Source organism: Gymnoscopelus microlampas, assembly GCF_963454915.1.
Source record: "Gymnoscopelus microlampas genome assembly, chromosome: 9".
Lineage (NCBI taxonomy): Eukaryota > Metazoa > Chordata > Actinopteri > Myctophiformes > Myctophidae > Gymnoscopelus > Gymnoscopelus microlampas.
Genome location: NC_139946.1, coordinates 51,119,991 through 51,147,946, shown reverse-complemented (window position 1 = coordinate 51,147,946; position 27,956 = coordinate 51,119,991). Strand labels below are relative to the sequence as shown.

Here is a 27,956-nt window from a genome sequence, read left to right as displayed (position 1 = left end):
AAGACTGCATGTCCTCACTGGGACACAGTCATCATTATAGTACGACACGAGAGTGAAAATGTGTAGTTATGTGTAGTCTGTACCTCTCACTCAAGTCGAGTGCCACTTTCCAGTTATCAAAACCCACACATTGGCGATCAGATTTTAGCCCCAGTATATACACCATTAAGGAGCAGGTAATTTATCCCACACCTACTAGTACGGTAAGTAGGTTAGAAGAGCGACTTATCGGTAGGTTATTCCTCAGACATCACTGCTCATGGAAGGAAATACTATTCAGGAAAAAGAAAAGATTATGACCAAATGTAGTACAAAATCCAGGTCCATGCAGGCACTCAGGGTATGTTTGTAAAAAAGAAAACCTTTAGAAAGAAACAGAAAAATACACCAACACGTGTCAGCTTGCTTGTGCCTTCTTCAGGGTGTAGTGAATGTACTTATATAATGCATGTCCTCACTGGGACACACCTGTGAGTGTCATCACCTGTGAGTGTCAAGTGTCATCCTCACTCCCAACTCGTAATAAGTTGACGCGTCCGCTAAAAACGCTCAAAACAAGACATCGGAAGCTGATTGAGCCCCGTGCAGAACCCCCAAGCAAGCGAGTGACTATATGCCGAGCGGCATATATTTGTTTTAGCTCATGCTCATTTGATTTTGCTATTTTGTCTCATCTGTTTAAGAAAGTAGGTAGCTGATATATTGCACTTTTACCTTAGCGCTAGGTATTCTCTTGGTTGCTTGTTTTTGCAGAAAATGAACTTAAGACTTCTGGTGATTAGTAGTTTTCGTTCCCTACCTATGTTGAACACTTATTGTAAGTCGCTTTGGATAAAAGCGTCTGCTAAATGACTGTAATGTAATCTAATGTAATAGTGTCCACTTCTGCCGATTTAGCACCATTCGAGTTACAAAGAATCATAAATCATCACATCCTTGTCAACATGCGATGTCACGTGGCGGGGCCCGTTGCATCAATGGTCCTAATCTGTCCCAGCTCGTCACCTGTTTGACTCAATGTGTGTGAGACTGCGTTGGATTAAACATTCAACAAACATCCTCAAAACATTCTTTAAAGGGATCCATAAAGCCAAAAGCCTAAAACCCATGGGGTTTGATAACGCTTATCATTGCTTTCTAACTGCATGTTAACATTACAATGCAGAAATAGACAGTGGTGTAAAGTAACAAAGTACAAAGTATTAGAATTGTTATGGGCCGGCTCTATGGCCACAAAAAAATAAGGTATTCTAACACACAATTCAACCAAATGTATTTCTTTTTCATTTCTTTTTTATTTAACACCATTAAAATACATAACAAAAGACATGAAAACACAACAGGAAGGAGACCCAAATTTGCCTATAAGGGGCTCTACCTACATACAGTATAACACAAAAAAAAAACAATAAAATAAAAAGGATAAATGAAATAGACATAAGAAAATAAATTATGTGTGTGTACAGAGGAGGATAGGGGCAAACCAGTTGTTGAAAATAGATATACTCATACTGTAACAAACTAAAAAAGTATATATATATCAATCAAAAAACAGTAGGAAACTTACTGCCATTTAGGCAGTAACAAAGATGTGCAAAGATAAATTAGGAACCAAAATGCTCTTCTGTGGCCTAGATCAGTGGTTCTGATGTGTTTGAGACACCCCAAAATAATCATATTTGAACTGGGGACCCCCCTCCCTGACAAGCACTTGGTATTGTAGGAGTTGAGTGGTTGTGAGCTTGAAGTTTGGCTATTAAAGGTTTTTTTTGCCCATTTCCTATATTATTTGACAATTTGTCCAATGTTTGACCAGTTTTTATAGTATTGTTTATTGATTACTTTTGATGCTGTAATGGTCTTTTTAATTTTAATTTAATTTCTTTTAGGTATTAAAAAGGTCTTAAAAGTCCTTCAATTGTCACTTTACTGTCCCCCAAAATCATGGGGGACCCAGGTCTCATGTCCTGTGCAATTTTGAATCAAATAATAGAAGTTTCCTGAAACATTGATTGAATACTTTATTAACAATATTAACAGTACTGGTAGTCAAAGTTTTAAACCTTATAGTTAACACCAGATGCTTTTGATACTTAAATATGTTTAATGAGAGCTTCTTTAGGACTTTGACTCAAGTGATTTTCTTACATTCGGTTTCCAGAACAAGGAAGAAAACTGTCTTCCTGCCCTCAACTCATCTTAACCACAGTGCATATCTGAACACAACAATACAGTAAAGTAAAGTATATTTCAATAATCCCTGAGGTGACATTACTTCTTTGTATTGACCCAGCAGTGTGTTGCTCCAAGTGACCACTCGGGAGAACAGTTGGGGGTTAATGGTGTTGCACAGGGGTGACCGAGGATCGAACCAGTGACCTTGTGATCACCAACATTACAGCTTATTAGTGTTAGCCAAGCTAATCGTTTTAAAATCACAACTTCAATGAAATATGACTTTGGCTTTCTCCCAAATGGATCATAATACTTAGTTGACTGTTTAACGTCAGCTTACTTACGTTGCCTTACGTTGCCTTACATTGCCTACTATGCAATGCCTGCATAGTACAAATACACACAAACAGACAGAGGAGAAATAAGAGAGAGAGAGATTGTATTGAATTGAAGAAGGATTAAATTTGTTATTATAATGTGATTGCTTGATTGCTTGATTGAAGACAGTGAGGTAAGTTGACATGAATTCAAACATGAATCATTCTGTACCTGTCCTTGATGTCAGCTGGATTTGCATTTCGGCTAAAATCCAGAATGCTTTGTCTCTTATGAACCAGCTAGGAAACTGATGATGCTAATGATGCCGAAGGCGATGATAACATAACCCTAGTGGGGAAACTCTCCCCCTGAGAGATAGAATGACTGATGAAGAGAAGAGAAGAGAGAAGTGAAAGATGAAGAACAGAGGTTCAGTCATCCATCCTCCTTACAGCTCCATGATCAACTATTGTTACAACTCAATAATCAATAGCTTTTATAGATCAGTTATTTTTTACCACTCAATGATACAATACACAAGTACAGACAGACAGGCAGTCAGACAGACAGACAGACAGACAGGCAGGCAGACAGACAGACAGACAGACACCGTAGATAATAACTAGCATAATAATCAGAAACAAACATTACAGATCTCTTACTTCAAGCAGTTCCTTTTTTGTCAGAAGCGTAGCAAAGAAAAGTCAAATATGTAATTTCTCTGCAGAGATCAGCAAAGAGGCACACGCACACGCACACTTCTCCAGCTAGTCTTATTATATGAATCTTGGCCTCTGATTTACTTAAATTCATCAAGTATTTTCTTCATTTTTGGATTCTTCATTAAACCGTTAAGGAATGTTTTACAAAAGAAAATAGTAAGTAAACAATAGAAATAAAGTCATTTCTTGGGTGAACTATTCCTTACTTAAACTGTTAAATGTTAAAGGCTTAATGAATCTCCCTATTGTGCACTTGTGTACTGTTGTGTCTCTCTCTTGTTATGAATATTCTATTCTACTGTATGTTCTTTGTATGTTTTTGTGGCTGCAGCAGGGGTGGAAGCCCAAGCCAAATTTCTATCTGGGACAATAGATTTGACCTTGTCCTTGATTTTTGCACTCACCCATTTCTTCGACATGTTGGTCTTGCAGTTCTTTCCGACCTGGAAAATACAATAAAACCTTTGCTTACAAAAAGCTGAACACAGCAGAGCAGGATTATGTTATTTTACAACTTTAAAGGTCCTATGACATGGCCTGAAAATATCATATTTGATACTGTACGTGGTCTCTCTGAAAACAGTCTGAAAACAGGGCGGGACGTATCACAGATTGATTGGCATTTGCAGTAGTCCTAGCTCTGCATTGAGGTCTCGCACTCGCATCAAACAGACCAGCAAAATTAGGAAGTGACCTCAACATAATTTGTCTTTTATTTGTAACTCTGTGTTTATAAAATATATATCCCCCCTGCCCCCAAAATCTCTTAGTTACAGCAACATTGTTCATGTGAAGTAGTTTGTTTAAGCTTATTTATTGAAATGATAAAAATCGTTTTTCTCATTCACTTAATTGAATTTCTTAAGCCATTTTTTTTGGTTGTGCAGCAGTGAAAATAACAAGTAATGCCATACTCTAGATGAAAGATATATAATGTCATAAACATGTTAGTTTTTTTCTCTTATTTGTGTGTCCAGAACTGTCTTTACATTGGTACCAACCCTACACAGTCTGTCCTCTTTTGATTGTGATTATGGCGTGTATCCAATGATCAGACGGTGTTGTGCATTTTCTGACATTGTTGTAGCGCGTGACTGACTTATGTCTTTTGGCGAATGTAGTCAAAATTGTGATTGTGATAGTTTATTTTGCATGGGTGGTATAGTGTTATGAGATTATATATATTATATAAAAAGATTATATTACTGTTTTGAGGATTGCACTTAAATGTTTTGGGAATGAGGTTAGAGTTTCAGGAAATGCATCCAATTGTTGAGGAAAAACAAAAAGAACAGGGTCATAGATTAATCTGAATGGTCTGAACACTCGATTTACTACACTATTCAAAACGTTTGGGCTAGACTACAAGACCCACAACTTATGGGAACAACATTGATCAACTTTGATACATATAATGTCAACACTATGTACAGAAGGGGATCTCTGATAATGACAAAACATTTTTTGCAAGTTCCAGACAGTGTGCGGGTCCTTTTCTTTGATGTCATTATCAGAGATCCCCTTCTGAACAAATGCACTTTTTGTCCTACACACCTGTCACCAACCTTTGAGGTGTGCATCGGCCTTCTTCTAAGAAACACTTTCTTCTATGCCATTTCTATATAATTATGCAACAGAATTGTCACGTTTTATTTGAATAATATTCACATAATTGATAAAGATGTAACTCAGATATAGCCAATGAATATGTGTGAAGATTGGTTATTTTTGCAATATTGGTTGTCAAATTTCTGCTGCTAGTTAGCACATGAGGTTACCTCATTAAATACTCAATATTTGTCTGTTTGCTGTCCATCCTGGGTGGACAATAACAGAGAAATTCAACAAAAATTATCTTCAGTAAAATAATCTGTGTTTGCGTGATTAAAATAATAATAACCATATTATTAATAACCATATTATTATTATTATTATCATCATCATCATCGTCATCATCTTTGGTCAACAACAGCTGTTTAGTTTGTATGATGTTCCATCAATGTCTAATCAAGTCCACTCTCTATCAGAGTAGACGTTACATGTTTTGAACACATGGGGGCGATATAAGACAAATAATGTAATGTCACCCACATGGGGGGAGCAGAAGACTGTGTCAAAGGTTTTGCTCACTTCCACCTCACTTCCTGCTAATTGACTATTTAGACAAATGCTTATGTTATGTTATTTCTCAGTTCGATAACAGATGATTCAATTTGGGGGATGAGGATGGTTAAACTGGGATTGATTGGTTAAGCCCAAACCATGCATGTTCACTATGAACTTTTGAAGACATGAGCAAAATGATTCATTCATTATTATGGATTTTCAGACACCCAAACAGTTCCTTCATTTTTCACACCCACTGACCAATAAACCCATATTATACCAACCCACAATGACTTATAAGCACATACAACGACCAATCCACATATTAAATAAAAAATAATACCTCACCGATAACACTTGCTATGTATTCCATGTCTATAAAGTATTATAAACTGCATTCCAATCTTCTTATAGCACTGTATAATTATAGTATTAAGAACACATAAATACTCAATGCTTTTTAACAAGAACCATAATTCATAACACTTTATGAAAAGTCGTCAGGCATAGTTGTAATACATTGTAATATCAGGCCTAGTTGTAATACATTGTTATAATTTTAGAATGTATTGTAATCACTCATATGTGCATTATAGTTATAAGTCTTCATTTGGTGCTTTAAGACATTCCTAAAGGTGTACTTAAAGCACACAATTACCACTTATAATGACTTATACTCACACTGCAATGCATTGTAGTGATTATAATGCATTATAACATTGGACAATTGCAAGTTGAGGAAGCTCTCAGCTCCGAACTGTTCAAACTCCGTACTTGGCTTACCGATAACAAACTGTCATTACACCTTGGGAAAACTGAATCCATTCTCTTTGGGACCAAACACTCCCTCAGACAGATGAATGTAAATGATTTCAAGGTCAAAGTCGATGACACAATCATCTCTAGCAAAGAAGAGATTACCTATTTGGGATGTATTCTTGACAAATACCTGACAGGTGAAAGCATGGCCACAAAGGTAGTCAAAAGAGTAAACCAGAGAACCAGATTTATGGTTTCCTCTTTTGTCAACCCTCAGGCACTCAGATCAGAACCCTCTCAGGGGCCCTGATTCAGCCCCTTTTGGACTATGCTTGCACCTCTAAATACTCCAACACCTCAGTGTCACTGAAGACTAAGCTTCAAACCTCCCAAATCAAACTGATTCTACTCCTCTACTCCTCGTTCTGGGGCCCATGACCCACCTTTCACCCACCCATTTTGCCAGCCTAGGCTGGCTCAGGGTAGAAGACAGCGCCCACAGCGTCCTACCGACTGCGCCACCGTGCCCCCTTAATTACATTACTATTACATGGATAATCATCCAGGAAGGCAATACTGCGTGCACTCTTTCAACGCAGCGGAACCATGGAGCGGAAAGTCAAGTCACCTCAGACTCACCTACCTGACCCCATTCAGAGCAGCAGCAAAGATGAGCCTCAGCAATCCCCAAAAAGTTGATGCAGAGAACCAGCACTTTAACCCAAAATGGACGGTGTCAGTTATTAAGACAATATAAGGTGCCAATGAAAGACATAAGTAATCAAGTATCATTAAAGGGACAGTTGTTTTTGTCGCATTCCTTTGCCAGGAATTTGATGAAATAAAAAAATATCCACGAATTCAAGTCTTCATGGGGAGACTAATTGATAGAAAAAATGGCTCCTGGCCCCATGTGCCCACAGGTTCAGGTATTTGAGTATCCCTGCCTTAAGCAATATGATTGTTGTTATGAATCATTATGAGTAATGAGTTATTATAACTATAATTATACAGTGAAGCAGATCAGGCATCACAAGTGTTACCAAAACGGCTATTTATGAAAATACAATATTATAAATCATATAGTGTAGTGGCGTTTCATCGGCTCGACTCCGAACATTCAAACAAGTAAATAAAACCCATTTACGCACCTAAGGCTTGTCTTCAACGTAGGCAAAAGAACACATGGGCCTCATTCAGCAATGTTATCTTAAATTTCTCTTATATTTTCTCTTAACTGTCTGTTAAAAGAAAAGTAAGAAAATAACTACCCGGGATTAATCAACCCATTCTTAATATCCAAATTTCCCAGGTGTGCTGAATGATGAATCCCACTTGAACTTAAATTAGACAACGCCCATAGGTAATGCCCCCTAAACACCATATAAGAGCAGTTTTGGAATATCCGTTCTACCTGTTGTATGCATGTGAAGTTGATTTTTAAATTGATGTTATTTTTCATATTATTGACACTAGGGATATCAAAAAAACTAGCAATAGCTAAATGTGATGCTGTAAATGCTTTGTTAAATCTAAATTATGCTTCATTTTACAATTGTGTCGGGTGGCGAAAATTGCTTATCTACAAGCTCCCACCACATCTGCAACTGAGGATATGTAACTGCCATTAAAAAGGAGCTGAACGCATGCATATCATCCAGGATTTTATAGTTATAATTGAGATCAATAGACCAATAGTATTTTAGCCCATGAATTTAATAATCCAATCAAATTACTTGACATATCATATACATTTTATTAAATTATATTCATGGGTTTTCTATTTCTCTCCTATTTTAAATGTGTTTCTAGCATTGATCAAACTAAATGTGTGGACTGTGTTTTCTCTTACCTCCGTAAGAGTGCTCTCAACCACTCTTAAAATGTGTTCTTACATAAGAGAAAAGCAAAAATAAGTGCAATTTACCTCCAGTGCAGAGCAGAACTGATATCAGAAGTAGACTTAAGGAATGTCTCTGATGGTAGATCACATGTGGGTACGCCATCTTCATATCTGAAAACAATACCAAAAAAACAAAGCTTAGTTCCTTATATCAAAATGTATTATATATATATATATATATATATATATATATATATATATATATATATATATATTATACCATGATCACGTAGAATACTTGATTCTGATTGGCAAGAAGGTCTGCATTATTTAAAATAGTGACCTCATCACTGTTCTGGATTAATACCCATAATACATACTTTTTTTAACAATTATTTAATCGAACTAAGCTATCCTTAAAAACAAAATAGATTTCAATATAACTTAAACTTTGAGGGAATGTCAAACTGTTGACTGAATCTGTTGACTGTGTGTATCTAATATACACCAGATGTTGGATGAAGAGTCTGCAGGGAAGACGTGTCTGTATTAGAGCTAGCCTGCACCTTTGATTCCAGCCTAGAGGAAGCCTTTATGACCAAGTTCATTAAATACCAACAATACCTACATACCTTCTCATAGCTGGGCTATAGGTGCAGACCTTTTTTTTGTAATATTTGGCAGCCCATAGGACATACCCACAGACAGGTTGTTATGAGGATGTCCAAAAAGGAGGGAAAAGGGCTGGCAAAGTATTGTGCTGCTATAATTGGTGAGGGGTCCGCTCAAAATATGGGGGCGACCCTTCCGGTTAACTTCCTGGCTACTATACTAGTCTCACATAGCCAGACGACTATTCCACAATCTCCGAATGTATGACGGAAGCGTTATTTTGAAAATTGTGGGAGGCAACAGTCTGGCTTGCGAGACTAGGCTACTACTACTACTACATAATGACTATAGAGTATAGATGTGAGCTTGTGCAGGCTACATAAAGAGCAAATTCAGCTAAGAAGAAGAATGATGAATCAGACTATGCTCATGGATTTTAAGATCACATTGATTTGATCATAAGCACATTTTGTTGAATGAGGCCTTATCAGTCCTGCCCCACATCCTATATTAGAATTGCCTAGAGGGTGGACCGACAGTGGACGGTGGACATCACAAACGTAACATGCGGACCTGCGAGGCGCACCGTTGCACCGGTCCGCACCAAACTTGGCGCCAACACTGGTCAGGGACCACGTGTGGCCATGTGTGACAACGTGTGGCCCCTCTGTGTTCCTATTGGCTGGGGAAAGGTCTTCTTCAGAGACTGGACTGTTTTCTTCTCTGCCTCTTTTCCTGTCAACATGTTTTTTATACACCAGTGTCTTGTGTTACTCAACTCTCCCCTCAACATCCCAATCTTCAAATGAGTCCAGTGATTCTGATTAATCCAGGGCTGAGCGTGAATGAACTTTGAACTCAGTTGTTTCTACAGATATTGGTATACCAATGAATTATTTAATGAAATAAACAGCTTATTTATTTACTTATTTCATTGATAGTTATGCTATGTATTGCAACATCTATAATTTAAATGAAATAAATAAATTATTTCCGTGGACTCGAAATCATTGTTTTATGTGTGATGGCATTCCTGCCGTGGCAATCTGGCCTTTGTGCCCTCAAAGAACACCTAAGGCCATAAAAGGATACAATTCCAGCCCTGCCCTTACCTCTGTGAAGTGTGTGCGATTCCTGATATGTATACGTGTCTCATCATCATGTTGTGGGTTTTATGCTTCTGAGTTCATTGTGTTATTGTTTGGACTATGTGTTAATTTGTTATCGTTTCGTTTTAGTACAGTGTTGCGATTTGTGAACGTGGGTTTTGTGTTTGGTTTACATTTCAGACCATACTATCTCTGCACAAAAAGTCAGTAAAGTTATTCAACTACACCAAGGTGGTCCTGACTCATTGTTCTGAACGACACTCAGGGGCGAGTCCCTAATATCCCCCACCCAAAGGATACCCTAATAATTATTATTATTGTAAGCAAAAATCTCTGGTAAACTGGCTATTCATATAGCTTAGTTGACGTCTCAGAATTTACCTTGATTAATAAAGATTATGTTGCTTTATTTCCTTGAAATATTAGTTTTCTGTGGTGATGTTCTCATGACACAAACAGTTATAGTTACAGACAATTATACTTAAGGATGCTTGCTTAATAAAACAAGCATATAGTGCAAGACTTGCACGAGACCCTTTCTCAGTGCCCACTGCCGACTTCCTTTTAGTGCCCAGTCTTCTCTTCTCAAGTGCCCAATCAGCAACCCACAAGAATGCGTTGCTCAATGCGTCTTTCCTTTTTGTATAGGAACTATTATAATCCACTGATTCTCAAAGTGGGGTCTGGGGGCCCTCAGTGTCAAGCAGCTAAGTGAGGAACAGTTTAAACACTAACATTATCCTATGGTATTTTTAGGCTGTAGGCTATATATTCGAAAATTGCAGATCTACAAGCTCACAACATACAGTATATGTGCTATGTTGCCAAGCAACAAGTGATGAACTTGTAGATCGGCTATTTTCAAAAAATGCTGACAAATGTTGACAAATGTTCTCTTGTGTGGGGGTCCCTGCTTGCAGAGAATATTTTCATATGGTGGTCCACGGCCAAATACGTATCAATTTGAAAAAAGAAATACATATCAATTTCAAACATGAAATATTTGAGCACCACACTGTTATAGGCTAATTCATCGACTATGGTCTTCTGGGTGCCCTAGTGTCCACTCTTCCTAGGTGCCCGGGTTTCGTGCCCAGAATGTTTTGGTGCCCACCTTTCCTGTTACCATCCAGAGCACTCATAAATCATGAAGTATAGGCTACAGTGCACGTTTTGTTGTAGACTAGGCTATAGTATTTTTTTGGCCCGTGACATCCCTTGCCTCGACCATCTGAGGGTGGGTCCACTCCAAACCGTCCTGAACTCTCTCCCCTGGAGGAAGTGGTGCTCCAATAGTAGGCTACAGTTTGTATCACAACATTACTGCAGTGTGAGTCTGTAAGCTAACAGGATACTTCAATGGAAACCGGCGTGGTTGATTGATTAGCTAATAGCTACACACATTGATTCAACATATTAATCTTCTTCAGTAAGTTAATTTTTTGTCCTTTTTCTTTTTGATTCAGATATTTATGGAGAAAGACATTACCAGCTGAAGTAGTTTGGTCAGAGTGTTAAATAGAATAGTCCGCGGATTAATAGAAAAAACATTAAAGCCAGGAGCTTGAATTATTAGAATAATTTAAACAGTTTTTTTCTAAGCATGTAGTGAAGAGACGTCAGTGCGTCGGCAACTGCCTGTCTGTCTGCTTGCCTGCCTGTCTGTCTGAAAAAGAGTCGAGATCTTGTACCTCAACGAGATTTTACCTGTATAAATAAAAGTCATATTATCAATGTATAATTAGATCTACAAGCTAAAAAGCTAAGAATTATTATTATTGTTATTATTATTATTATTATTATTATTATTATTATTATTATCATTATTATCATTATTATTATTATTATTATTATTATTATTATTATTATTATTATTATTATTATTATTATTATTATTGTTGTTGATATTATTTGCTCTTGAAAATTGACCAAGATAGAAATGGCAGCATGTTGCCAATAGAGTCGTGTTAGGCGACTGACTGAATAACTGTCTGTGTAACCAGAGCCTTGTGTGGGCGGGGGGAGACTCGTTCCCTGTGCTGTCATAGCAACGAAGGAATCGTTGCGTTATGATTGGCCCGTTGTCCCGTGACGTCCCTTGCCTAGACCATCTTTGGCTGAACCTTTCTCCCTTCAGGAAGTTTTAGGCTATCACAACATTTTACTGCAGTGTGAGTGAGTCTGTAACTCAACGGGATACTTCAATGGAACCGGCGTGGTTGGTTGATTAGCTACACACATTCAACATATTAATCTTCTTCAGTAAGTTTTTTGTCCTTTTTCTTTTTGATTCAGATATTTATGGAGAAAGACATTAGCAGCTAAAGCAGTTTGGTCAGAGTGATTTTAAATAGAATAGTCCACGGACGCCTGAATTGTAAGCGGATTAATAGAAAAAAAATTAAAACATTTTTTTACAAGCATGTAGTGTTACTGAAGAGACGTCAGTGCATCGGCAAATGCCTGTCTGTCTGTCTGTCAGATCAGAAGCAGTGTTGCCGTGTCCGCTTATTATAAGCGAGTTTCTTGTAAAAATATTGGTGGTTGCGTTTCTTTTTAGCTTATTTCCAAAGTATAGTTGCTTATTTGGCTTTATTTCTTAATGTTGCTTTTTTTCTTTGAACATAGTTGCGACGCGTTGTGAGCTTGTAGATCGGCTATTTTATTTGTATATAGGTGTAGTGCTCATGCAGCCTATAGTCGCTTTTGTTGGGCTTGTTTTCATAGACCTTGTTGCTTATTTCTCGCGCAAAACCTGGCAATACTGTTCAGAGATACGTGCGTCACTCACTCACTCACTCACACACACACACACACAGCTCTCTCCCTCTCTCTCTGTCGGCAAGCCCTATTCCTCAAACAGCCCCATCCCCGTCGTGCAGGCTCGCTCACTCTATCAATCTGTTTATCATGTTTAAACTACAGCAGGACTGGACTGTCTGTACGGTAATATTGCGGTTCTATATGCGGGAGGACTAGCCACGGTGCGTCTCTGTTGTATTAGACTCAACAGTGAATCATGCTGATAATAAAATAGTTTTCCCACCAGCTACCTCGCTGGCTGGTACTGTGATTTGATTGGCTGTAGCACGGCTCTCATCGTATCCGAGAAGCCCAAATATCCAACATGCTAGTAAAGTAAAAATGATCGGGAACCGCTCGCCGAGCGCAATTTATCGGGGTGTTTCTTCTCGGAGTAGCCTACCTTACACACTGCGCGATCAACACCTCGCCGAGGATCTGGACTGAGATCGGTGGTTTTCTCGGCGATCGTCCTTTGCTCCTCAGGGTGGCTCTCGGGTGGGTCCAAACCTGAACTCTCTCCCTTTAGGTCCCTTGGCTTCGAGTTCGAGGAAGTTGTATCACAACATTTTACTGCAGTCAGTGTTAGTCTGTAGCTAACGGGATACTTCCAAATTAGCTGTAGTTTACAACCCTCGTAGACGTATTTACGATTCTGACGTCTTCAATCTACGAGAGTTGTAGGGTTCACCCCCCAATGGCCAGCTGGACTTTCTGCACTATGCCCTGCAAAGTACTTAAAACGTGTACAAATTGAAAATAAAGGTGCTTACCGCAAAGCCCCAAATGTTAACGACTCGTACGGCATAGTAGTGATCCCCGTAGAGGTATATCTTTCAATAAAGAAGTCTTTTAATCCAGCTTGTGTCGGAATCTTCACTGTTCTTCTTTTGTTTTAAATGAGTTTGAACTGCGCAACAGCGATTTGGCGGTCGGGAGGTGTATTGCGCATTGAACACACAATGTATCAATACACCTCCCGACCGCCAAATCGCTGTTGCGCAGTTCAAACTCATTTTAAACAAAAGAAGAAGCAGTGCGCAATACACCTCCCGACCGCCAAATCGCTATAGTGCAGAAAGTCCAGCTGGCCATTGGGGGGTGAACCCATAGAGTTAAAAATAATAGAGAGGGCACCGGATATCGCCTCCCGTCCACTTGCATTGAGTTGCTCACACAGCGCATGAAGCGAATTCACCCCTTCTTCCGGGTTGTAAAGTGTGATGGGCGTAGCCTATTTGGGGCCACTGTGATCCGTTCTGCGTCACAGAAGTGACGCGTTTTACGTCACAGAGGTGCGCGTCCCTGTGCGCAAGCTTGTGCGCAAGCTCGTGAGTCAAGCCCATTGGTCGAAACCGTTTTTGCTCGTACATTTGCAGTGGCCCCATCCGTTTTAAGCTGCAGTACCTACGAATGGCCAGCATGTCCATTTCGCTTCAATGCAAGCACTGGGTTCTGGGGGCTTGGGTGAACCCAAGCCCCCAGAGTTGCTGAGAAACATTGAAGCTGCCACCCCAGTGGTCAATGCTGGAACGGCAGGCGGGGAGAAATACATGCACGAGCAAAACATACCGAGATATATTTATATATATACATATAAATATGTAAACATATTATATATAAATACATATGCATTTACATATAAATAGGCATCTCGAGTGTATTTAATAAATATCTCGCGTTCAATCCTTGACACACGGGCTGCCGTAGAACGCAAAAAGGACACTAGTGCGCATTCTCATAACTCTATGGTGTGTCCAAAAACGACTCAATAATTCTACTTCCGGCAGGCTTCCGGGTGCTTCAAAACGCCACTGAGCACATTCATTGAAATGATAGCTGGGGGCGGGGCAATCCGCCCTCTAGTTATATTATACCTCTATGGGTGAACCCTACAACTCTCGTAGATTGAAGACGTCAGAATCGTAAATACGTCTACGAGGGTTGTAAACTACAGCTACTTCCAAATGGAAACCAACGTGGTTGGTTGGTTGATTCGCTACACACATTCAACATATTAATAATTCAGTACATTTTTTGTCCTTTTTCTTTTTTATTCAGATATTTATGGAGAAAGACATTAGCAGCTAAAGTAGTTCGGTCAGAGTGTTCTTTAAAGTCAGTGATTTTAAATAGAATAGTCCGCGGATGCCTGAATTGTAAGCGGATTAATAGAAAACATATTAAAACCAGGAGCTTTAATTAGCTTTAATTATTAGAATAATTAAAAAAAAAAAATTACAAGCATGTAGTGTTACTGAAGAGACGTCAGTGCATCGGCAAATGCCTGTCTGTCTGCTTGCCTGCCTGCTTGCCTGCCTGTCTGCTTGCCTGCCTGTCTGCTTGCCTGTCTGCCTGCCTGCCTGTCTGCCTGGGGGGGTGACCTTTTTGTTGGAGGGGCGGATTCATTCCGCCTCTCTCCCTCCCCCTCGGGCGGGATTTATATTGCTTAGCCCGCACATTTTGTGTAGGATATCATGGATATATTTATTATTTAAAATGTTTAGTCTCTGCCCTTTTTTTCCAATAAAACCATCAATTAATCAATGAGTAATCCAATCAAGTCCAGTAATGGAGCAGCATAATCATACAGCACACACTAATGAAATTAACTAATACGTACCTTAGTAGTTGACTTGCTTCTTCGTCAGTCCTGTGCGACTGTCAGTGAGTCCAGTGCGACTGAGGACACAGCGAAACAAGTTCAACCTTTTTGTTAGAGGGGCGGGCTTCTATGGTTTAACCCGCCTCACTCTCAGAGAGAGAGAGAGAGAGAGAGAGAATAAACCATTGAATAACAGCCCTATTTCTCTGTGAGAGACAGTGTGTGATAATACCAATAATTTATTATTATTAGAAATCAGACTAGGCCTGTTGTAATAATCTTGTTGTATATGATCATATTTCCACAACTCTCACTGTCTGTTAACAGAGCTGAATAAACACAATACACACACACTAATGAAAGTAAACTAGCTATAGCTCTGCTTGCTTAGTTGACTTGCTCCAAAATCTGTCCTGTCGAACTGAACACGCAGAGAACAAGTTCAACCTTTTTGTCAGAGGGGCGTGGTTCTATAGTTTAGCCTGCCTCTCTCTCTCTCTCTCTCTCTCTCTCTCTCTCTGTCAGGATTCTGTTGCTTAGCCCGCCCTTCTCGGCCATTCACCATTCGGAGCATTACAACATGTCTGGTCTGTATGTACATTAGTAATAATCTTGCTGTATTTGACCCTATTTCCACAACTCTCACTGTCCATTAATGGAGCAAGAATAACACGCACTCTAATGAAAGTGAACGCATCATAACCACTTAAGACCTATAGTATGTATACTTTTTTATATGACTGTCACACTTTCACTCGGTATATCATGTTCTGTACTGACAATGGAGGTATAATAAGAACTGGAGATGACACCTAAACATGGACGCTGTTCATTTCAATGAAACTTGCTCACGCTGCTAGGGGACACCCTCCTTCATAAACCTGACAGATTATAGCAGACAGGTTTATGAAGCTACAGATATGTGGAATAATATATTCATTGTACAACATTTTGCCCTGATCATTTGTATTATACTGTTGCTATACTAGTTGTGCTGCATGTACATATTTTTGTTATGGCACCTCATCATGAGAGTTATGGAAATATGATCATATACAACTATATTATTACTAATGTACAGAAAATGTCAAGCTACCTGTAGGAGCAGACTGCGGCCGTACGTGTGGAGAAGCCTGGTGATGTCAGTGAGGTTAAAGGGGTAGTTCACCTAAGAAATAACTTTGTTTCTATCATTTACCTACCCTTTGATGTCTTTGACCCATGGATAATTTTAGTTTGTAAAACCTTAACGGTTAATCCAGAAATAAAGTAATTTCTTGGGTCAACTACCCCTTTAAGGAGCAGTGAGTGTGAGAAGCAATATAATGGACTGTTCGCTAAGCCCCACCCACTCCACTCTACCAGACCAAAGTCGGGCAAGCTGTGCTTCTCACCCATTGACTTGCATGTTATATGACGGATTTCCCCATGCTTCAAAATCTCTTCTAAATCTAGTCAACAACGCCTGCAGGTGCATGACATTATTTCAATAAACTAAAAATACGGGAAAATGTTAGAGGGAAAAACAGTATCCAACTCAGCTATCCTACTTCTTTCTGGTATGTTGAACTCGGAACTTCGCCTTTAGAAGTTACTGACTGTCTCGTCTCCATAACAAATCTAAAATGTTAACAGCCTATACTACATGTGTTCCTAAACATGCTTATAAATCTAAAGCCCCGTTTTCACAGAGCCAAAGTGCAGGAAGTATAGTGGAAATTTCACTCATGTGAAAACGGCCACTGATTTTACGTTGTGGAAGTTTTTACGGCAAGGTACCTAGTCATTTTCCCAAAAAGTACTAGGAGAATAACATTTTCCCTGTAGTGAAAACACTAGAAATCAAAGTACTGGAAGTCTGTCTGGAATAGCAAATCCTCGCTGTACATTTACAAATTGATGACGCAGGAACGCATGTCCCCCCGGTCTCACAAGATCCACCACTTGATTCTTAACTTCTGCTGTCAAGTCTGGATATTAAAACTGTCAGTCAATGCAATCAATCAATGCAATTTGAAATGATCCATCCCACTTACATGGGATGGTGGCCCGGGCGGGTTTATCCCACAGCGGCACGATTTATTATTTTGTCCGAATATTAAAAAGACTTAACTTCATCTCCTGTAATCTTAGCTTAGTCCTGAAAATAATTTCCTATGGAAGAAGATATGTGTTATAATTCTTTGTTGTCTGAACAAGTTTTGGTCAGTGAGAGAGGTGCATGTCATCTCATTTCTGTTCACTGACAGGGCGCAGTCACGTTAGGGTTACTATAGTAGTAACCCGACAGTGCACGTTTTACAGCCAAATGTATACTTTGTTGTACAACAGGGTTGTGCACCGTAAATAGCAGATCTACAAGCTCACAGCGCATCGCCTACGCGACGCATTGTGAGCTTGTAGATCTGCCATTTTAACCCGCGACCAGCTGTACGGCGAATTATTACCCAAGCTCACATTAATTGCTTTTCTAGCGTTAATATTTTGGCAATCTGCGATTTCTTTTGCTGCCGATGGTCGATAGGAATATTTTTGATATATCGCACAACCTTAATTCAAGATATATCTTGAGATTTTATGCTAGAAACAGATCTGAAAACTGATGGAGAGAGAGAAAAAATAATGAGAAAAACAAACACTCACTTATCATTTGTTCTTTCAATGGATTGTTACAATCTCGCATGCTTAGAAAATAACCTAATGAAAATGGTCGCTTATCAGGCAATACCAGAACTTTTGCTGCCAAAGAGGGCCCTTCCCATTTCCATTCCAGCACGTTATGCTAATTATTTAGCTGGAAAGATTCAGTTTTTTTTATAGTGATTCAGGATAAACCATGCCAAAGTAACAATCGGCCTTAACACATCAGCGTCAGATCACTGCGATCATTACATTTGTTTGTTTTATATGATTTGCACCTTTTGTTACGATTACGGTGATTAGTATTATATTATAAAAGACACTAATGCTAATTTTAAATATGCCCTTAGGTTTATTAAAAGAAATGAGAACATAATGAGGTCAGATTCACTGGCAAAGAAGCTACAAAAGCATAATGTGAATGATTTCTGGAAGGAAATTAAAATGATAAATAATTGTAAAACATCTCTTCCATCAAATATAGATGGAGTGAGTGGTTCTGATGAAATTTCACAGCTATGGCAGAAACAATATTCTGAGCTGTTTAACTGTGTAAAAAGTAATCTTGTTGTAGTGGAAAATGTAGATTTTAATGATGAGGTGATTGTTACTCCTGCCGAAATTCATGAAGCAGTTTTGAAGCTAGGAGATAATAAGGCCTGTGGTCTGGATGAGATAACAGCTGAACATCTAAAACTAGCCAGTAAGAAACTGTGCCCTTTGGTTGCTATGTGTTTTACAGGTTTTTTTGTTCATGGGTTTTTACCTGTTTCCATGCTCTCTGTCGTATTAGTGCCGGTCATTAAAGACAAAGTGGGTAAACTAAACAGCTCTGATAACTATAGGCCAATAGCATTGGCCAGCGTTTTATCCAAAGTGCTAGAGACAATTCTACTGAGTAGACTTGAGAGGTTGATCCTGTCAGCGGATAACCAATTTGGATTCAAACGAAAACACGGCACTGATTTGTGTATTTTTGCACTCAAAGAGCTTTTAGATAAATATAGTAGGCAGAATTCTACTATGTTTGTTTCTTTTATTGATGCCTCTAGGGCCTTCGACCGCATTAATCATGAAAAGTTATTCTTAAAACTGACACAGAGAGGGGTCCCTAGTTTCCTAGTCAGAATCTTGGTGTTCTGGTATGCTCACCAGACAATGAGGGTAAAATGGGGGAAGTCAATATCTGCTCCTTTTCATGTGACCAATGGTGTCCGTCAAGGAGGAATAATTTCTCCATTCCTTTTTAATGTTTATATGAATGATTTATCATTGATGTTAAATGCATGTGGGACAGGGTGTAGAGTTGGTGACTCGTTAATTAATCACCTGATGTATGCAGATGATTTGGTCATCTTTAGTCCATATAGTGCTGGGCTACAACAGCTACTGAGGATATGCTCACAGTATGGCTTTGATTTTAATATAAAATACAACGCTAAAAAGAGTAAGGTCATGATTGTCCGAAGTAGGGAAGACAGATTATCTACCTTTCCTGACTTCTACCTGGCTGGCACTGCCCTTAGTGTGTGCAGTGAGATTACTTATTTGGGACATATTATCTCCAATGACCTAACAGATGACAAAGACATCTATAGGCAGCGGCGTAAGCTGTATGCCCAAGCAAACATGCTGTGCCGCAAATTTAGCATGTGCTCAGTACCTGTGAAGATCTCACTGTTTAGATCCTTCTGTACACCACTGTATACTGCCCACCTTTGGAGTCGCTTCAGGCAAGGCAGCTTCAGGCGCCTTACAGTGGCCTATAATGACTGCATGAGGCTGCTGCTGAGAGCTCCAAGAAGCTCCAGTGCAAGCCAGATGTTTGTAAGTGTTGGGGTACCCACCTGTGCTGCTGTGCTACGCAACCTTATGTATAGGTTTATGTGTAGAGCATCGGAGTCAGTAAATGACATAATCGCTGTCATAACAGACCCCGCACGAAGCTCTGTCAGGTTCACTTCTAGATTGTGGAACCATTGGCGCACATGTCTGTATGTCAGAAACTGAACAATGTGAGCTATTTGCATTATTTTTATTTATTTTATTTTATTTTCTGTTTTTACTGTGTGGTGTTGTTTTCTTGTGATATGGATCCTCCTGGGTCTGAAATAAAGATTGAATTGAATTGCCATCACCTCGGCGGGTGAGTCGTGTAACTTTCCCCACGTTAAGCTGTGTATGTGTTCAATAACACAGCCATGCAGTTTAAGTGCGTGCAGATTTCATCTTGGGAAAGGGGGTGAAAGATGCACCCTCCAACCGTTTTCAACCCCGAAAACCCCCCTACATCCGGTGCCAGTACTGCTCCCGGTTCGGCTACAATGGCAAACATGACCACAGGCTGACTAAATAAGCGATTTAAACGGGTAGTGTCGTCCCCGACCTAAAATACTTTGGCCCCTACCAAACCTTAAACACCTGTATGCTTTGGAATCTACCATTAGTTTTTGGATACGATGTGGCGAAAAGGGTAAACAGCGGACCCTTTGTGGCCGTTCAACCAATTTTGGGAGACCTCGGCATAGGACCTCATCTCGGAGCTGTATTGCGGAGTGAGAGGTTCTTAATGGGGCTATGTCAGAGCATGTGAAGGTGTTACAAGTCACTACTATTGTCATTTGTCATACAAACAAATATATAGGTCTTAAGTGGTGGCGGACAGAGGGGGCGAGGGGTGTACTATATACTGTAGGCTACACTTGGTTCCGAAAGGGACTACTATCCACACTGCAACTGCGACGTCATGTTGCATGCAGGTAAAACACGATTTTAATCATAAAGATGGACAGGACACCTGTACGTTAAACATTACCACTTAAATTGAAAAGCTCTATGAGCCGAGGAGACTGTAAAAAATCTCCACAAATGCTTAATCAACTTTCCCAAAGCTGTCCCAGTGTCCCAACCATAGACGCACGGACAGCAGCCACCACTTACAGTAAAACCTGTAAGTAGCCTATTTAGATTTATTGCCAGGTCAACTGAGCCACGTTATGAATCGTTAGTCTGAAGTGGGACATCTCTCTCCCTCTGAACAAGCAAGGAAGGTCTGTCAATCGTTTTTTGTTTTCTTTTTTTTCTGTTTTTGTTTACATTGAGATTGCATTATAATTGGTGTACATGTTGTTTTGTACACGGAAACATTAAGGGAAATTTTAATGTATGTGCAAGACAAATTATGGACCAAGTGTAACAATAAGGACTTCCACACAGGGACTTGAATTGTGATGAGAGAAATGTGGACTGAATGAAAAGCACTAAAATGTATGTTTTGTTCTGTAATGACGTAATGCCAATCCCCAAATAAAAATGTGAATTACGAATAAGATTATAAATTACACAGTGGTGGGAAGGTAAGTACTTTTATCCAAGTACTGTACTTAATGAGGTACTTTTTTATTTCCATTGTTCCATACTTTCCATACCCCACTACATCTCAGAGGCAAAATTGTACTTTTTTTTTACTCCATTACATGTTTCTTTCTTTCTTTCTTTCTTTCTTATTGTTTTCAGATATGAAGGTGGCGTACCCACGTGTGATCTATGATCTGAGACATTTCTTAAGACTTCTTCTGGTTTCAGTTCTGTATCAGCTCTACTACACTGGAGGTACATTACACTGCAATTAACCTATGTTTATGATATTGAAAACTGGTGTATACGTTTTAAAAGTGGACAAGGTGTGGTTAAATTGATGACATGATGGATAAAAGGGACACAGAAAGACATTCATATATAACTAGAATTGCAGACAAGAGGAATGAAACACTGGAGCATATTTTACAATGAAATGCCTCTTCCAAGATGCTCCAGTGTTTCATTATTGTCTGCTTATGTGTCCCGCTTCTGTGATGCAGAATAAGCTGCTGTAACTGTTTGAAGCGCATTGGTACTTCCTTTATTCATAACTAGAATGGCACCAACACCTGCACCTACTTGTAAGTGGGCAAAGCCTTTGACAAAATCTGCTACTCTCCCACATGTGGGTAACATTGCATATATTTGTCTAATAGTGCCCCTGTGTGTTCTGTTCAAACGATGTAACATCTAGTCTCCCACAATGGACTTCATTAGACAATAGACATTGGTGGAAATTATGAAACATGAATAATTGTTGTTGACCAATTTCCTTTTTTTCTCTTCTTTTTTCTTTTTGAGAATTCAGGCAGGTCATCCAGTCAACTGTTACATCTATAGCTTTTACAGACACCTACACACACACACACACACACACACACACACACACACACACACACACACACACACACACACACACACACACACACACACACACACACACACACACACACACACACACACAGCTAAACAGTCAGTAAATTATTTTGATTTGTGATTAAAAAAGTCTTATCTTGTCTTATCTTATCAGGGGATTGTCTGCTAGTGGATACATCTGTTGGAGAGAATGCTGTACTACCATGTGAGATTGATCTCACATCCCGTGATCCCACCATTGACCCTACTGACCTGTCTGTACTCTGGACCAGACAAGATCTACCAGATCTATCAGATCAATTTGTGCATCTCCGGAAGGATGGCAGAGTAGTTGAGAAGTTTCAGATTTCTTCCTACAAGGGAAGAACGTCCCTCTCCATGGATGAAGTGAAGAAAGGCAACGTGTCCCTCAAACTCTCTAGAGTGGAGTCATCTGATGAAGGAAACTACACATGCTATCTTCCTGAAATCGAGAAGACATTCACTGTTCAACTCATTGTTGGTAGTGGTAAGGCAAAACTTTTGTCAAGAGGAAATGCTTGTGCAGGTGCAAAACATATCCAGCATATAAAATTAGGTATATACAATAACAGTATCATGTGCATGGTTAAAGAGACGTTAAAGAAATTCAAAATAGAAAATAGCTGCAGGTATGTGATCACCATTCCACGTGCATGGTTACAGTAGCATGGTACACAAGCTTATGCGCTTCTATTTTTGCCTCTTCCCACAGAAAATGACATGGGAAGAGGACATGAATCAACTACTAAGGTGCGTTAAGTTCCCGTTTATTAGTGTCTGTTTAGTAGTGTTTAGGCTGCTCTCTATTGATGGACAATGGGAGTTGTGGAAATATGATACATTAATATTATTACTAATGTACAGTCGTATACATGTTACGATGCTCGCTGTATAGCAGGTCTGTTTATGTTAATTATGATATGGCTATATGGATTAATAGGACACAACACATTTCTTTGTGATGTCCTGTGGAAGCTTGCACAAAATATTTTCTCCCCCTTGTTTAGCCCTGGTGTAAACTTTCTGTGATGTGACATTAAACTGGAAGTTGAAATAATGTCGTTTCCTCACTCCTGTGATAGCAGTGAAAACTCACCCTCATCACAGGTGTTATATAGAGGCAGTATTCTGTATTAGTTCCAAAACATATTGTGGCATGTGAGCTTGCACAAAAATGAATTTCACCCTCTTCTTTACACCTGTAAACCTGTGATGTAACAATAAAGTTGATTCTGATTCTGGCGGTACAGTAGCTAGACCATGAATAAGGAGATCAGAGATCCTCTTTGGTAGCCAACTGGCCCAGGTTTATCCCCTGCCAGGAACCTTGGAATGAATTGGAACACCAAATGTGAGCGCGGCCTAATCCCCAACACCAGTCTGACTTCAGTGGCCTTGTGGTTAAATGGAAGTTATCACAGGCATTGATATGGAATTGGTCATCCCTTTGCTTCTATAACATCCTTCACTATTATTTGAGGTCTTTTCACTAGTTCGAACTTTGCTGTGGCATTCAGCCACAAGAGCATTAGGGCAGCTAGTTGATGGTCTTACATTTTTATGCCGTCTGTTTGTCTCTCTCCTGAAATGTTTGTCTCTCTACTGAAATGTTTGTCTCTCCTGAAATGTTTGTCTCTCTACCGAAATGTTTGTCTCTCCTGAAATGTTTGTCTCTCTCCTGAAATGTTTGTCTCTCCTGAAATGTTTGTCTCTCCTGATTGAAATTACACAGGCACCCGATGACAGGCAAGACAAACATCTTGAAGACACAAGTGAGTGCATAGATTAAAAAGATTGTACAATGTCTTCATTCTATTAGCTTGTACCGGTAGTAACTTACTGTATATGGGAACATGCACAAGTGTTACTAATTTGACTACTGCTACTACTGCTACTACCACCAATAATACTAATAATACTCTCACTACTGCTTACGCTATTACTACTGTATTATTATTACCACTTCTACAAAACTGTACTAACATTTAGTGTGTGTGTGTGTGTGTGTGTGTGTGTGTGTGTGTGTGTGTGTGTGTGTGTGTGTGTGTGTGTGCGTGTGCGTGTGCGTGTGAATATTTGCTGCTTCGTTGCCCTCTGATCTTTCCCTCCTTTGCTGCCAAAAAATGGAGGAATTAAAGTAAGAGATCAATCTGTAATGTTTCTCTCGTCTTTGCCAGTCGTTTCTTCCTGATCTGCATAGGAGCATGAGTGCTTCCACTTATCACTTCTTTGTACTGTGGTGCTTAGCTATAGTCAACACCAGTGGTGGACAGTAACAAAGTACATTTACAAGTACTTAAGTACTGTATACTTAAGTACATTTTTTGAGTATCTGTACTTTACTTGAGTATTGAATATTAGTATTTACTTGAGTATTGAATATTAGTATTTTTTTTATACTTCCACTATACTCCACTGAATTTCAAAGACAAAAAAAACAAACATTTTAATCCAATACATTTCTAGCTTAATCAAATACAGTGATAATAGACAATCTACAAGCTCACTGTGAGCTAGTAGATTGTCTATTTTCACTATTATTGATATTTGTTTTTAACATTTCTGGAAAGTCCTTGTCTTTGTTTTTGGAAGATGTAAATAATAATATTTTTAAAGCATGTACTTTTGAATACTTTTAAGTATTTTTTAAAAGCCTACTCCAGTACTTAAACTCAAGTTCAAATTTGAGTATCTAGTATACTTTGACTCAAGTACTGGGGTTACTTTGTCCACCAATGGTCAACACTAAACTTAAAAACGTGTGCGTGTGTGTGATTGTAACTGTGTGTACTTGTGTATCATATCATTGACTGGTAAAAATCACTGATCTATAAAAGCTATTTTATAGATTATTGACAACTATTATTGAGTTGTATAGATCATGTAGGAGGAATCTCTGTTCTTCATCTTTCACTTCTCTCTTCCCTCCTCTTCATCTTTCATTCTATCTCTAGAGCTTTTTACATCTGGACAGTTTCCCTGGTGGGGTTATGTTATCATCATCACCTTCATCATCATCATCAGTGGTCTCGTTTATAAAAAGAGACAAAGCCTTCGGGAGTTTGTTAACAGTTTCCGCCAACAAACATCTGATAATGTCAGGTACAGAATGTTTGAGTTCATTTCAACTTATCCACTTCTTTTTTTTTCCCACATCAATCAATCAATCACTCAATCAATCAGCACATTATATATTAAAAGGATTGTATTCTGCTACAGTTCAATATAATCTCTCTCTGTTCCTTTTCTTGTTCTCTGTCTGTCTGCCTCTATCCCCCCCGCCCCCGTCTGTTTACCTTTTGTCCTGGTCTATGCATAGATTCCCTAATCTTACGAATGGAGGATCCAGTCCTAAGAATGGAGGCTCTGAGGACAAACTTCTGAAGTCTGTTGGTGAAACATCTTCTCCATCTACTCCACACATAGTGGCGTCTATAGTGTAGTCTCACCTTCCAGCTGCACTTCCTTTCTCTGTCTCAATCTGCTCCAATGCTATCAGAAGACTGCTCCGTATCAGTTCTTCTGTGGCCGTAAATCTGTTGTAGTATAGTTACACGGTCGTGACAGATCTAGGCTTTGGCTTTTACAGGGGCCATTTTCGAATTGCAGCCACCTGTAGGTACTCTTTTAAAGCGGTTTTGAAGGAGAGAAGCAGAGGAACGAATTCAATCCCTTGTTTGTGCCAAATCAGTGGAGCTACCTCTGGTGTTGTGATTGTGGACTTCATTGACATGTTTGAAGTACCTTGACAGGTGCATGGGTATCTTAACGTTGTGGTGTATCTTGTAGACCACGCCCATTGCACGTTGCTGTACTCAGACCTCAACCCTAAGCCATCTGACCCTAGCAAAGTGAGCAGGTGTAAGGCCAAGAAGTAGCCTTACCAGTTTCTTTTGGGATGTCTGGAGCCTTGTTTTTAAGGCCTTTGTGGTGTTGTGGTACCGTGAGGTGCATGCATAGTCGAAGTAACCTTGGATGAGGGCTCCGGTTAGAGTCCTCAAAGTATTGTTACTGACCAGAGAGGAGATCCTATACAAAAAAACGTGTTCTGTGGTTGACTTATTACTCTTGTTGCCATTTTATCACTGGAAAGATTTGACTCTAAAATGGAACCTAGGTAGGTAATTTCCTCTTTTACAGATACAATACACAAACCAGTCTAAATAGCATTTAATTCATGTATAGCCTTATGTCTGTGTCTTGTAATCCGCACAACAGCATTGCTCCGAAAAGTGTTCTACTTAACACATAGACAGTGTTTGTACAACATTTCGGCCAAGCATTATGGCCTTCATTAGATGAGGGCTCACCTGATAAAGTACCAAAAGTAAAACATGACACATTCCCCACACTGTACTGAACCTGTTTTTATTTATTTGTCCAAATTGATATAGCATTTTTTAAGACGACTTTGCATTATGTTTGTGGGCATCGGTTGTAAGTTAGATGACGTTAACCACTTGAAGCCAAGCATTCCTATTCTTGGTGGAACATTCACCGAAAATAGCCAATCTATACAAGCTCACAACGTGTGCGTTATGACACATTGTGAGCTTGAAGATCAGTTATTTTCGGCTAAGAAATCTAGTGTAGAATGGAAAAAAAGAGCTGATCAAAAACTCTAGTTAAGTCCAGTTTACTAAGTATAGAGGGTTTAAGGGATTAAACGGTCAACTAAGTATTTTAGATCCATTTTAGAGACAACTGAAAAGTCATATTTCATAGATTTTTATTTTAAATCGATTAGTTGGCTAACATTTAATTAGGCTTTAATATTAGTGTCCTGGAGAAAAGGGAACTTTAGACATACTGTACTGTAGAAATCATGTACTGTAGGGCGACAGTGACTCCAGAGGTAGAGCAGAAGGTCGCCCCTATGCAACACACTGAACCTCCCACTGCTCCCCCATGTGGTCACTCGGAGTAGCACACTGCTGGGTCAGTACAGAGAAAAAAAAGTAATACACCCCTCAGGAAATATCCTTTACTGTTGGGTTGAGACACTGCATTTCAGATGAAGAGTTGAAGACAGTGGGATTGTTTTATTACTTGTTCTGGAAAGGAAATTGGTGACCTGTTATGTGTGTAAGCTATCGAGAAAGAAAGGAAAGCAAGAAATAAACTGTCTTATATGCACTTTGTCTTAATGCACTTAATTTGATGTGTAAAGCACATTGAATTGTCTTGTTCAAATATGCTATACAAATGAACTTGTCTTTCCTTGACTATTTAAGATTTGTATATTTATTCGTTTGCTTGCTTCCTTTTTGTTTGTTTTTGTTTTGTTTTGTCGCTATGGCCCACAGTTATTCCCAAAAATATTTGTTATGCTCCCCTAATATCATTCATTTCATATGGCATCATGTCAGTGGCATTATGACTTTTTAATTGATGGAAAACACAATAAAGCTGGATAGTATTTCCATTGTGGTCCTTTGAGTGTATGTGTCATAACAAACTGTTAGGTGGTGATTTGGTGTTGGCTGATGGTGGCTTTGCTATCAGGGACAGTGGAGGAATGATTTTTTCAGAGGTGAAGATCCCTATATCAACAAACATATACACACAATTCAATGTAGTTCATAACAATATTTTTTACGTTATTACGCTATGTTGTAAACCACTACATCATATAACATCTGTTTATAATCTTGTTATATATCTTTATCTAAGACCCCATGGGTCAATATAAAGGAAAACAGCACAGAATAAAAAAGACAGCAGTAGGCCTATAAATGCAATATGTATTTTAAAAACGGATCACTCTAGATACCCACTCAAACGTCTGACAGGCATACCAAAAGACTAGTATTCTTACTAAGTATTTTGGAACACCTCTATCAATCAATTTCATTAATAACTTAGCATAATTAACTCTATCAAATGCTCTAGAAGCCGCAATTAAGCATACAAATACAGTAGAATGCTGGTTTCTGTATTTGGCAACTATCCTTTAAGGCATGAATAGATAATTCAGTGCTAAATTTTCTTTTAAACCTAAACTGCAG

General features: G+C 39.0%; 1 protein-coding gene and 2 long non-coding RNA genes across 3 annotated transcripts; 2 read left to right on the top strand and 1 right to left on the bottom strand.

Moving 5' to 3' along the window:
• Nucleotides 1-1,266: 1,266 nt before the first annotated feature.
• Nucleotides 1,267-8,087, bottom strand: LOC311052559. Its single transcript, XR_014601519.1, has 3 exons — nucleotides 8,008-8,087; nucleotides 3,620-3,658; nucleotides 1,267-2,877 (listed from the first exon to the last, which is right to left on the bottom strand). It is a non-coding gene; the product is annotated as an uncharacterized lncRNA (long non-coding RNA).
• Nucleotides 8,088-11,798: 3,711 nt separating this feature from the next.
• On the top strand, nucleotides 11,799-22,299 carry LOC311052560. Its single transcript, XR_014601520.1, has 3 exons — nucleotides 11,799-11,906; nucleotides 21,208-21,303; nucleotides 22,082-22,299. It is a non-coding gene; the product is annotated as an uncharacterized lncRNA (long non-coding RNA).
• Nucleotides 22,300-22,305: 6 nt separating this feature from the next.
• Nucleotides 22,306-27,140, top strand: LOC311051633 (uncharacterized protein; the record flags this gene model as incomplete). The annotated part of the gene is made up of 5 exons (XM_084066213.1): nucleotides 22,306-22,435; nucleotides 22,661-22,698; nucleotides 23,681-23,720; nucleotides 24,903-25,050; nucleotides 25,268-27,140. 5 exons carry the CDS (start codon nucleotides 22,306-22,308, stop codon nucleotides 25,389-25,391), a joined length of 480 nt encoding a protein of 159 aa, XP_083922339.1. The 3' UTR covers nucleotides 25,392-27,140.
• Between the last annotated feature and the right edge of the window lie 816 nt (nucleotides 27,141-27,956).